General features: G+C 38.2%; 1 protein-coding gene across 15 annotated transcripts in view; it reads left to right on the top strand.

Moving 5' to 3' along the window:
• Nucleotides 1-13926, top strand: part of LOC309475272 (gamma-crystallin S) — a 26159-nt gene extending 12233 nt beyond the window's left edge. For 13 of the 15 annotated variants that reach the window (XM_082137975.1, XM_082137976.1, XM_082137988.1 and 10 more), the window contains 8 exons: nt 2983-3065; nt 4253-4406; nt 5297-5545; nt 6604-6708; nt 7938-8158; nt 8397-8578; nt 8739-8841; nt 9050-10856. In XM_082137975.1, coding sequence (XP_081994101.1) covers nt 2983-3065; nt 4253-4406; nt 5297-5545; nt 6604-6708; nt 7938-8158; nt 8397-8578; nt 8739-8841; nt 9050-9263 — 1311 coding nt within the window. In that variant the 3' untranslated portion in view covers nt 9264-10856. Of the gene's footprint in view, nt 1-2982; nt 3066-4252; nt 4407-5296; nt 5546-6603; nt 6709-7937; nt 8159-8396; nt 8579-8738; nt 8842-9049; nt 10857-12684; nt 12813-12989; nt 13233-13306 lie in introns of those variants that run through there. The other 2 variants (XM_082137980.1, XM_082137979.1) reach the window with 2 other exon arrangements.

Here is a 13926-nt window from a genome sequence, read left to right as displayed (position 1 = left end):
AAACTATGTTTGATACTAAGATTGTTTTGTAATAACTACATGACATTCTATATTCTAGATTAAGGATGTGTTTGTTATGGTATACAACTCTTTTTGCATATAATTTTGCAGTATGCAGTATGCACAGTACACCAAGTACAATATACCATGTTTTGAGTGACATACTACCACATAACCCTTAACCACACACTTATCTATGCTGCAGTACTCATACTGTATACTGTGCATAATTACATATTCTTCAACTTGAATATAGAATGTTATGCTCTTTATGGCATACTATTTTTGCATAGCATTTTTTATATTATTTTGCAGTAAGTACAGTATACTGGGTACAATATGCATGCAAAAGTTAGATGACATACTATATATTTGAGTCTCATGATAAGTTCAGAATGGCATAATACCATATTACTCATATCATACAATTTTTGGCGTATATAGTATGCATACTGTGCAGCATGTAAAAATTGCATGACATTCTATATTCAAGATTGGATATGTTGGTTATGGCATTTTATGGCTCTTTTTAAAAACTATTTTGCAACATGCGGTATGTACAGTTTTACTGGGTACAATATGCATGCATTAATTGGATGACATATTCTATATTTGATTCTACCAATATGTTCAGAATCCCATACTACAATGCTACTCATGCTATTTATGCAGGATTCTGTGCAGAGTATGCATGCTATAATTGATACTGCGGACATGTTTGGAATGGCATATTACCGCACTACACATTCAGAACAAAAACTAAAACCAAAGCACAATATGCCCTATGTGAGCCTTTGTGACTAGCAGTTTGCATTAGCTGTATAAACATTCACTATTACCTGTACTTACTCATTATATAACCTCAAAATACATTATATATGAAGTTCACTTTTGACATTGACAATGATTAACCAAACATTGCTGTCACGATGGCTCATGAATCATCAAAATGGCAGACAGCCAATCATAATGTGCTAAGCTAATATTGTGCTTCATGAGAGAAACAATATTCTACCAAACTATAGAAAGCCGTTATGTTGATAAACCTGTTGATAAACACTTCATTTGGAATGGGATACCAGTTTACTGCTTATTCTTTTTTTAAATAGTATGCGAAAATATTAAGAAAATTTTGCATTTTTAATCCAAGTTTGTGTAAAATGTCTGATCAAGCAATTATGGGAAATATTGAATGTCGTACTGCATTGTGGGATACACAAACCCAGTGGAGTTCTGGTTTTATACAGCATATTTTGACATATTTAGTAGGTCATCCAAGTATGGTCATGTATAAATCAAAAACTGTGCAGAGTATGCATACTATATAGTTTGCTGAAATAGTAAGTGTAGTATGCTACTTGCCGAAGACCAGGTTTAAACCAGGTTTTAGGCTGTTGGTTGGTAATAGATGACACTATATATATTTGAGTTAAAAAATATGTTCAAAATGCCATATTGTATATTGTGACGCTTATAATAATTACATGACGTTCTATATTCAAGATGAATGATTTGTTCATTATGACATACTAACCTTTTGCCTACTATTTTGCATACTCTACTATTTTGCAGTATGCACTATGTACAGAATACTGGGTATATATATCTGCAGTAATTAGATGGCATACTACATATTTGAGATGAAGGATGTCATACTATCATACTAATATTACTTTTGCAGTATACAATATGTATATTATACTGTGCCACTTTTAACAATTACATGACTATCAATATTCCAGATTGATGATTTGTTATTTTTGACATAGTGCATACTGAGAAGTATGCAAAAATAGTACTGTTTACACAATATGCATGCAGTAAATAGATGGCATGCTACATATTTGAGACTACCGTATTACACATACAGTATGCAGTATGTTATCTGTGTAGAATATGCCATTATTCTGTATGCATGCATTAATTAGATAACATACAGTACTATATATTTGAGACTAATAATGCCGTACTATCACACTACTCATAAAACTTTTTTTCCCAGTATACAGTATGTGCAGTATACCACTATTAATAATTACATGACATTCTATATTCAAGATGAATGATTTGTTCATTACTCTTTTTTGCATACTATTTTGCAGTGTGCACAATGTACATCATACTGGGTGCAATATGCATGCATTAATTAGAAGGCATATTACATATTTGAGATATTTGTTAAGGATGCCATACTACTGTACTACTCATACTATTTTTGCAGTATACAGTATGTATACTGTGCAGCGTGCAATAATTACGTGACGTTTTATATTAAGATTAAGGATATGTTCATTATGGCATACAACTGTTTTACATACTGTGTTGCTTAGACTTTAAACCAGGTTTGTATAGGCTGTTGGTTTGAATTGAGTGGGACTAACAGGTACTTAAACTTTTACCAGAGGGATATTGTCTAACACCTGTGTTTCCTAAATCCGTTCCGGTGCCAGAGGCCATGCTGACCCTTGCGAAAGATCGTTAATCCTTTCGCACCTGGCTTGATCTTTGACCCTAACATAATAACAACCTGCAAAAGGTTGTAACATAGTTTAAAACAGACTTTTGTGTTGTTTATGTGTTGGATAGCTAACTGTTTTATGTGCTCTGGAGGGGAAATCAATCACTCCGTCAAGAGATTAATCAATGTAATGAAGCATGTGCACAACAAGCATTAGGTGAAAAATCTTGGCAGCATTTAAGTCTTCATAACTTCCTTCAGTCGCTGTGTTTTGCATATACTGTCTGTCAGGCAGTAGACAGCTAGAAAAACCACATGTTGATGCACACCCTAATCTTTAAGAAGTTCCCATGGTTAGATGGGTGTTGACAGCCATTAATCATGAATGAGACTTGTAATTTTTAAGAAATAAATAAATTGTATCATCATTTTGAAGAGGGTAATTTCTACCCACGGGCAATTATAATGTTCTCTATCTTGATTATAAGTATTTTTTTTTCCTTCTTCTGTGTTTGTTTTGGCAGGTTAGCATGATCCTTATGGAAAATGCAGACGTTTTGTTACAATCCGATGGAGTGAAACGCAGGGCAGCTCATTTAAAGACCAGGTTAGAAACTCTCAGTAAGCAAGAAATATGAAAACCACCGCCAGGTTTTTAAATTGGCACAACTTAGACATTATAATTGTTATTATTTTAAAGACTTTGCATTGTGGGATATACACTACCCAACCTAGCATGTTTTGTACATTTGTCCAAATGAAGTAGGTCAGAAAATTTGCATATTGTGCACCTTATTTATTATACGCCCTGCATTCCGACCATGCCCATTAAATATTTCACATCAGAAGAACAAAATATTAAAAAAAATATTTTGATTTGAACATGTGATTGCCCTCTTGTGTTGAGAAACAGCAAGTGCCTGGAAATACCACTGAATGCTTGATAATGAATTAAGCTAAAAAAAAATATGACACATAATCTTTAATTACATAAGATGTTCTTGGATGACATCAGTCTAACTTTCATAGAAAGTCAGTGCCTTGTTTGTTAAATATGATCAGTTTAATGCATTTAATAACAAGGCTTGCACCGAGACGGCATGTTTATAGCCTATGTGATATTTATTATTTAAAATTGGATTAAATGCATGCTGTTGATTACCACAGAAAATAATTACAAGTAATTCTTCAGTTTGTAAAAATAAAAATAAAAACCATAAATTTTACATAAATATTTCTGTGCTCCATGTGCTTTCATTGAAAGTGTATTTCTGTCAGGGATGTTTTTACAGAACTGAATAAAGAATCCAAATGATTTTCTGTGGGAATCATTTAGAACCAAACTTATATTTAATGTGGAATATTCCTTTAAGGCGGGTTTCCCCAACAGGGGGTTTCCTTTTGGATTTGTGAGAAATGCCAATTTAATACTTGAATTTAATTAAATACAAATGTATAATAAAGAAATATAATGAAAATAAGTGAAGGATGTTGTAAAATTTATTCTATTGTGAAAAGATTAACTTTACTTAAATTATTTGTACTTTTGATGACATTTTGGTGACTAAAATACAGTTTTCAATTTGTGAAAATTATTATTATTAATTTAATTATAATTATTTATTTAGTTTTTTTTAGGGACATTCTCACTTGTCAAGTCAATCTGCATAGAACATGTTTTAGTTTTAAATGCACTTTGTGGTTAAAAATGCAGTTTAGCTTTTTATAAAACAATAGTAGTCAAACGTTGTGTGTGTTACATTTAGATACCTAAGTATGTGCATGTGTGTGTAGGTGTGAAACCGAGGAGAAACTCCGTCACCTAAAGGAGCAGGAGGTCTCACGGCTGAAGATGAAGAAGAAAGAGGTGGAGATGGCCAACACACTCCTGGAAAAGCAGCTTTATGAATCCCAAAATGAGTTGCAACAAATCATGGAGGAACATGAGGTATGTGCTTGAATGTCAGTTACTGATTGTATCTAATTGTTTGTTACTGTGCATGACATGTCAGTCATATTCATAATTTAATGAGAGAGACCGTGACGTCTTTCTTTTGTATTAATACTTGTTAAAAATGTTCCCTGATGCCTTTGTGCCAAGTTGCGGTTAGCCTTGGGATAGGGTGTGTGTGTGTGTGTGTGTGTGTGTGTGTGTGTGTGTGTGTGTGTGTGTGTGTGTGTGTGTGTGTGTGTGTGTGTGTGTGTGTGTGTGTGTGTGTGTGTGTGTGTGTGTGTGTGTGTGTGTGTGTGTGTGTGTGTGTGTGTGTGTGTGTGTGTAGAGAATGGTGGACTGTTCACCCAGTTCCAGTTGGAGTAAATGTGAAAAATGCAGGACATGTCATGCACAGTTGTTAAATATGCAATCCTGATGTATTATTAGTTGTCTCACTCTATTGTAGTTATACCTTTTACATTTGTATGGAAGCAAAAAATCAAACTTCTATCTGTCAGTGAACAAAGTTTCCCCTCCAATGTAAATTCCTCCATAGTAATCAACTGTTTCAGTTGAAATTCTTGTTTGCAGCAAATATTTGGTGTTGGCGTTAACAAATCTTTATCGTTTCGTCTCAGAGGTTTAAGAGAAACAATATCTATCCTGTTTATGTATCTTCTCCATAACTAGTCGGGCCAATGACATACAAATATAGACAAATGAAATTGGGTTGCAGATGTCTGAAGGACATGTTGTTGTAGACTCGGGAAGAAGTTCTGCCACAGTATGTTTTCGTCAGACTCTTTTGATTCCTCATGAGGGGAGCCCTTTAAATTCTCCTCTTCCTCCCTTTCTTTTTCCACCCCCTCTCTCTCTCTCTTTCTCTCTTTCTCGTTGGCTGACAGAGAGAGCTGGATCAGCACCAGCGGCGAGCAGTAGAGGAGTGTGATAAAGTGCTAGCGCAGGTTGCTGCAGGAGAGGATGGCAGAGGAATGGATCTCTGCCGGACTAGCACCCAGTGCGACCACTCCAGCCCAGCCCAGAGCAGCCCTGATTCAGCCATGCCACCAAATCCAGCCCCAGGCTCCTGCCCCGCTTCACAGACAAGGCCCCGAAAGGATGCAACCAGCCCTACTGCTGCGTTTCTGCCACAGGTACGAGTATTCTCTCTCTCTCTCTCTCTCTCTCTCTCTCTCTCTCTCTCTCTCTCTCTCTCTCTCCTTCAAACACTCTCTATGGTCTGCTGGCCAGGCACTGCAGAGCAATCGTAGTGTGTGTGCGCATGTGTGAGGGAGTGAAAAGACTGCTAAACATAAATTATTATTAAAAATAGAACGAGGGATGTCAGTCCCATTGTGCATAACCATTGCTTTTCGCTAATTTGTCATCCTGGGAATTTATGCCCTCACACAAAAACACGGGCCGCTGGCCTCATAACTCTCCTTGAAAAACAGCAACACATTGCAGCATGTCTTTATGAAAACTCCTGTGATAAATTGAGGGTATTTTATGCCATAGTACTCCAAGGTACTTGGTAGGTGTCCAAAAACAAGGATTTACATGGTACCATGTCTAAAATACAAGGTATTACCATGAGAAATGTTTCAAAAAACATGATATTCCAATTGAACATATTCTTAAAAACATGGTAGCACTATGATACCATGTTCATAAACATGACAGGATAATGGCACTATGTCCAAAATCATGGTAGTACTGTGGTACTTTTTTGTTAGTGTGAACCTTCCATTTAAAGTATTCATTTATAATTTATATTGGATAAGACTATGTTGTTTTTGGAACAAGTATTTGGAACACATGCATGTCATTTTCCATTTCTGGAGAACTGCTGTCGTTCTTATCAGATGGAGACTGAGCTGATTCCTAGACTGTGATATACGTTAACTCAGACCACAAGAGCATCTGTTCAGTTTTCTTTATTGTGGTCTTTTGTGTGACCAGTCCTGAATGAAGTCCCACTTTAGCACTTAACTTTATTTTGTGAGGTAAATCATTGATGATTAAAACAATAAGCCAGAGAGGCTATTAATTAAAGTCATTTTACCATGAGTAAGAGGTTTCCTAAGGCACAGTGTGATGAAATCCCATAAACCATGGTAAGCAATGTAAAAAAGGCTCAAAAATGCATAATTTTTTTTGTTGTCTGCAGTATTCTTATGTATACACTGTGTGTGCTGGGGTTTGTGGGTAGGTGAGAGCAGGTGACGAGGTCCTGAAGGAGGCACGAGTCGAGCTCACTGAGGCCCGAAAGCAATGGCACCGTCTACAGATCGAGATTGAATCGTTAAGTGCCTTGGTGCGTTAAACTCCCACAAACATGCCCACAGACACACCCGGACACACATTACTCCAATTCAGGAACATGTAGACACACCTAAACACGCACTCTCACTTTCATTTAAACACATGACAAAGAAATTTAAATATCACTTACTGCTACATTGTATGAACGCAGGTCTGAATCCGGAACCTCCGGAATTGGATTTAACCACTATTTTAGTAGATCAAACAATTAGTTTGCAATGACGATTGAGTGTTAAATGCACATCAACACTTAACCTTGAGGGAACGGGTGACGAATCCCTGTAGGATTTGTCACCATTCCTTTCATGACTTCATAATTTACAAGTCAAGCACTGAGAATAACCACAAATGGCTATTTCAAGTGACAATAGTTTTTTTCTTTAATGATTTTGGCTAGTTATGTGAAGGTTGTGGGCTCAAATCCCAAAGCCCAAACCCTATTGTAGGCACCATGTTATGCGGGTTGAGCCCTGGAAATCTAACCCAAGTGTTGGTAGAGCCTTGTTCTACCACTTGACCAGTTCATAAATTGTAAAATTATTGGGATTTCCAGTGACCATGTGTCCTTGATCAAGATACTTAATGGTTGTGGCTTTGTGGTTAAACTCAAGGATGATAAAGAGAAGGTTGCTTGATGTCCTGCAAGGCATGATCCACATGCCATCACCATTGTGCCCTTGAGTCAGCCTCTTAACGTTAGATTTATCCGGGGGGTTATTGTCAGTTTCTGGAATATTGCTAGTTTGATCCCTGCAAAATGGGATTATTGAGTCATCACCATTGTGCCAAGGTACTCAATAGCTTGTTCCTTCAGGGGGACCGTCAATAAAAAAAAAACTCCATGGATCAATCACCATAAGGTGCAATCCATGAGCCATTACCATTGTGCTCTTGTGCAAGGCACCTAATCCCTGGTTGCTCCAGTGGGATTGTCCCTGTAAAACATGATGTCATCACATGGACCGTCATCAAAAGACTTTGTGAGGGGAAATAAGTGACCACTCTTGAGCAGACTTGCCCTTAATACAAGTTTCCTTGCTTGTGTTGCTTGACCCTACAAACTTTAGTCACTGTCCACTATTTCCATCACCCTATTCCATTCCACCAACCATGGAGATCCATCCATCCATCATCCATGCTGTAGCCTTTCCCAGTATCTCGTGCTGTAGGCTGACCCTGGTGATGTTGGTAATAAATGACAAATCTGTTTTATCCCACCAGGAGAGGAGTCTCCAAAGCACCCTACACCACACTCAGCTCCAGTACTCCGTGCAACTCAAGGATCTGTCCCGGTCTGTAAGGAGTCTGGAGTCTGAGCTGGAAACAGTGCGGGATGGTCTGGAAGTCCAGAGACAGAACCACAGCCAGCTCCTCAACACCAAGATGAGGCTGGAGAGAGAGATCGCAACCTATAGGAAACTCCTAGAACACGAGGAGGGCAGGTAAGGGAGGGATAGATTTACTGAGGTGTATTCGTTAATGCAATAAAACCCTTAGCACACGCTCAAACTTGCATGATGTGGTTTATGCAACTACCAAGGTAATACACTGGAAATTTCACAGGGTTGGCAGTGCGCCCTTGCTATTATTCACAGTCAGTCAACCCAAAGAGGTTTCTAAGGTTCCTAAGAAGTTGAGTGTAGTCTTGAGTGTGCTTTTTCTTTCACTCTTGAATTGCAGGTTTCTGACCTCAGATGGTCAGTCTCTAAAGCTGAAGCCATGGAAAGGGTCGATTTCTGCTCTTGAGCAGAACGGTCTACCCAACGGATGTGATGAGGATATTGCTGAGCCGTTCTTCACTGAGAGAACACCAATAAGAAGCCCAGCCCTTCAACGACAGCAGAGTCTTGTCACCCTGACAGGTGAGGATGATGTAAAACGTCCTCAAACTCGTTGTCCAACCTAACACTAGCACTGAAATGCACCTTGTTTCAGACTTGAGGTGTCATTCTCAACAACAGTTTCATCATACAACTGTGTCTGAGAGATGTTATGCAACTTTTGTTTGTGGTTTTCATCCAGAACCTGTCAGAAACAAAGACGGGGAGATCTGTACTGTGAAGACTCAGGAGATTCTGGAAGGAAATGTAGTGAGGGAGAGTGCTGAGGGCCACGGAAATGTGGAGTGAGTTTACATTAGACTCATTTTCAAGTCTTGCTTAGCAGCACTGAAGACCATTTCACACCTTCAGAACAAAGATCTTGACGTGCTTGCATGTGACTTCGCAGGCAATAAAAATGATGGTGGAACTTCTTCATCATCATCTTATGCTCCAAACGTGCTTATTAACAGATTTTGCTGCTTACTACTTTGCTTTTTTTGTGTACGACAGGACAGAGAAGATTGACAAGGTCATCAGGCAGTGGGAAGGCTCATTCTTTAAAGGAAATCCCAAGCTGAGGAAGAAGTCTGTGTCTCTGCGTTTCGACCTTCACATGGCTGTAGCGGACGAGGGCTGCAGCCAAATAAAACAGGACAGTCTCCCTAACGTGGAGGTCCGTCTGGTCATGAGGCGGTCTCGCAGCATACCCACCTTTGCGCAGTGACGTCACAATGCTACTACACCACAACTGTGACATCGCCATGCTACCACATCACAACTGTGACCTCACAATGCTATTGCGTCACAATTAAGTAGTGGTGACCACGTCTCTATTTCTCAGCAGCTAATGAAAAGTGAACCACTTTAGTGACGTCATAGAACTTTTGCCATTTAAGAGGGGGAAAAAAACGTCAAATCACCAGTAAAATGTTTCGAAAACAGAAAGCCAAATCGCTCTTATGATTGTAATGAATTCACTGCACATAAGGCTACTTTAAGAAATTGCAAGCAAAATTAATTTGTAATTGATTTATTTTTCTTCAAACTTAGGTCTTCGAAAATAAATGGAGAGTATGTATGTCTTGCGGTGTTTCAAATTTCGTGCAGTTGTGACTTTAGAGTATGACGTTCTCTGTGGACACTCTACTGCCACATTATTTTTGATTATTAGTATATATTAAGTTACTCAAAATATAGAATAACAATTGGTTTGTGAAAATACGTTTAGTTTATATATTTATAGAGCTTAGTCTTAAGTCTCACAGTGAAAAATGGTCAATGTGGATACAGACAAGATTTCACATTTAGTGCAGAGTAACAAAAGATGCCTTATTGCATTTGACAAATGCTACTAGAATTAATTTTACACTCCAGTGAACGCTAAGGGCGTATCAAGTTCTGTTTCTGCAGGAAACTGTAGTGTGAGTATCAAAATATTGTGAAATTTGCAAGAATAGCAAAACTCAGCAGCCAAAACAAAAGATTTATGGCAACACCGATGTACTGTCCCGCACAGACGTTTACAAAATGAGTAGCAGTAAAAGTCATCAGTCTATCACTGCGGAGAGATCGAGATGCTAAAAGTAAAATTTCGACTATGATCTTCTCTACTAATTACACTCGCCTCAAAGTTACATTGCTTCGTATTACGAATGCATATAGTTTACACTTCATTTAAAGTGCAAATACTGTGTCTTCCAATCTAAAATTATGCAGGATTGAAAACTTGACATGATCATGCTTTACAAAAACCAAAAAAAAAAAAAAAAAAAAATGCATATATTAATCATTTAAATTGATTTATTTACATTCCCTACCTCTGGTTGTTGTTGTACTGTAAATTCATGGGGTTCTTCCTGATGCAACAAAGAAATGAATACACATACATACATATATTTAATTTAAAGTTATATTAAATCTGAATGAATCTATATCCCTGATATATGAATGATATCACCTTATGGGCTTATTTAGCGCTTTAGTTTATTATGTAATGCACACTCTGGTGTCACATACAGTAGGAGAACCTTCACGTTTCATCTCAAGGGATTGTGACTCACTTTAAGAAATGCGAAGAGAAATTACACTGTATGCATTGGTAAAAATGCCTATTTGATATGCACTTTAGAGGCTAACTTTCAGATTTTTATCTGTATTCTACATTCTTTTTCCAGATGACTATGTTGCTTTTTGTGAAACATAACCTTTTTTTTTTTCTTTTTTTTTTTATCTGTATAATATCCATAAGTTGTGCCCTGCTGAGTGATTTGGCTTAAACACTGTATGACAGGTGCTAATAAAGCTATTATTATTTCCAGATGAGCTATTTATGTTATGAGCAAAGCTGTCCAAAGATACTTCAATATATAGACCACAGTGGCTGGAAAACTAGAACACAACATGGACGTCCCAGTTAAGTCTGGAACAGATTGTAACAGAACAAAAATGACAAATAAAAGTGATTTAACATAGGTTTCATACAGATAATGGCAAACAAAACAAAATATGTTGCACAATTGTTAAACATAGCAGGTTAGCATTGTTTTTATATGTTAACAATGCCCAAAACCATTTGTGCAGAAGAAAAGAGAGTATGTCATGTCCTCTTGTTTAGTTGTTGAGAGATGTAATGCCAAAGCTTGACAAGCAGTGTTTAAATGCACAAAACCAAAACATTTAGCCAAAGGCTAATGCAAACAATGTTTAACTTCACAAGTGAATATGAACCGCAAAACCCATTCTGAACCTGAAAAGCGACAACCAGTGTCAAAAAGTCATCTAAGAATGTTTTACTCAACTTCAAATATATATTTTACACCAGTCAAAAGGATCTCCATTAGTACACAAATAGTGTTTGTAATATTTTTGCATTTTCTGGGGAAAATACAGTATGAGTCGGCCTAAATGCTATGATACATTGTTGTGGCTAATTGGGCAGTGATAAAGTGTTATGAAGAAAGAATAAATGCTGCTCTCTAGTGATCATATATGAACATGCAGGTCACACAACAAGTTTCCCTCCTCTTTTATGAAGTGTTGCATACTTTTGAGTGCACTGAATTTGACGAGGAACGTGTTTAGATATGCAGATATATATGTCTATCCACCACTGTAGGCAACTTTGACATATAGCCTAATGTACTAACAACAACTGCGTAAATAATTTACTCTGCTGCTTTAAAGTACAATTTTACCACAAGGATGACTTCGTACCTATAGCACACAAAAGAGAGGCTTAAGCTCAGCTCTCCGCCATTTTGTGTTCATCCTCAACTCATGTGGCATTATGGGATAGCAAAGTGTAGACTGTTTGCACACTTTAGAATCTCAACAGATGAACAGTATTGTCTATTTCATGAATATTCATGAATTATTAATGTATTATAAATCTGGAATCTTAATTTTTTGTCTCTGTTTGAACTAGCTAGCTAACTAGCATATTTAGCTCCAATATCTTCCTCTGTTTGTGTCTTTAACCAGTTTCTTGTTCATCCAAGCTCTGATTTTGTTTCTTGTGGCCACTTCTAGCCATCTATTATGCAATGTATATTTTTATATACTAATGTCCTCTAAGAGCATTTACTACATTTGGTAGCCGTAGCTGTTTTTGCTAGTCGTAAAGAATATGTATTGTTATATATGAATATATTAAGCAAATAATTAGGAAACAATTAAATGTCTGTGCGTTTTTGGATGGAACTAGGTCACACTGAAGCCATATAAGCTTATCTAATCCCCTGAAATTTGGCAGAGATTTTAGCTTGCAGCCAGGAATGGCATTTTGAGTGTGTATCTGAGCTTGCACGTTTTAACATTTTTACATTTTCAGTGTATTACACACGTTTGTTTGTTTTTACTGGCTGTTGTGTAGCCAAGAATGTTGTGTAGGCATCACGAAGTTGGTCATCCACTTCTTTAACCAAAAATGTCAAAATGAGTGCATGTGGTTGTGTGTGTGTGTGAGTGTGTGTGTGTGTGTGTGTGTGTGTGTGTGTGTACTAACACAGCTGAATAAACACACATCCAAACAGACCCCTGCGCACATTGCCGTCTCTATGGCCTATAATCCACCTGTCTTTTTCTAGAAAGCACTGACTCAATTTTTGGATCTGATTTTCATGACAAAGCGAATGTCCTCTTTACAGAGAGATGTCTGGGTATAAAAGATCTGGAGTGGGACGGGCCTGAACCAGCACAGCTCCACACCTCTACCCCCCTCCACAGGCGCCGCTGCCAGCTGAACCTCTGCAGAATGGGCCGGGTGAGTACAAAGGTGATCAGGACAATCTGCTCTGATTATTGATAATTATATTACAAATATTTATTCCATTTGAAATATATTTGACAGATTTTTATATCATATTTTTTTTATTACATATAGACCTATGATGTAACCAGAGGTAGTTTATTATAAGGGATGAAATAAAATTCCACCGTCTCCTTCGTACAGATAATTTTCTACGAGGACAAGAACTTCCAGGGCCGCCGGTACGAGTGCGACAGCGACTGTACGGACTTCCATGTCTACCTGAACCGGTGCAACTCCATCCGTGTGGAGAGCGGGGCTTGGGTGGTCTACGAGAGGCCCAATTTCACAGGCTACCAGTATGTTCTGACCCGGGGCGAGTATCCAGATTACCAACGCTGGATGGGTCTGAACGACCGACTCTGCTCCTGCAAGATGATCCACATTGTAAGTTGCACACATGAATGCAAAACATTGTGTAGTGCTCATTTGATGTTCAATAGGTGTCCCTTCCTCTCCAGGTAAGCGGTTCTGAGTATAAGATCCAACTCTATGACAAGGGAGATTTCGCCGGCCAGGTACACGAGACTGCCGAGGACTGTCCATCCGTGGTGGAGCGCTTCCGTACACGCGAGGTTCACTCCTGCAAGGTGCTGAATGGGATCTGGATCTTCTACGAGCACCCAAACTACAGGGGGCGCCAGTACCTACTTGAGAAGGGGGAATATCGTAAGCCTGTGGACTGGGGCGCCGTCTGCCCCACGGTTCAGTCCTTCAAACGCCTGACGGAGTGACGTCTGACCTTTAAATCCATCCATCTTGCAGGCCTTCTTTACCTGCCCAACCACAACAGCATCAACACACCTGTGCTAAATTAATAAATGTGTGGTTGCAAATGAAACCGTTAAGGGGTTCTGTCTCTTTTTGTGGATGTGTGAATAACTTTGGAAACTACATGTTAAATAATACCGAAATAAAACAGACTAATGATTACTGCAAGAGGTATTTGGCATACCAGGTGCGAAAATAAACAAGTGTAATAATATTAATCTCTCTCGCTCAATGGTTAATGCAGGTTGCCAAACCCTGTCCTAAATTTATCACTCCTCGTTATCTTGGTGCAAACTTTTCAAGGACAACA

The sequence above is a fragment of the Leuciscus leuciscus genome (genome assembly GCF_965113295.1).
Source record: "Leuciscus leuciscus genome assembly, chromosome: 15".
In the NCBI taxonomy this organism is placed as follows: Eukaryota; Metazoa; Chordata; class Actinopteri; order Cypriniformes; family Leuciscidae; genus Leuciscus; species Leuciscus leuciscus.
The sequence above is the reverse complement of the archived record's forward strand: the minus strand, read 5'-3'. Positions and strand labels throughout refer to the sequence as shown.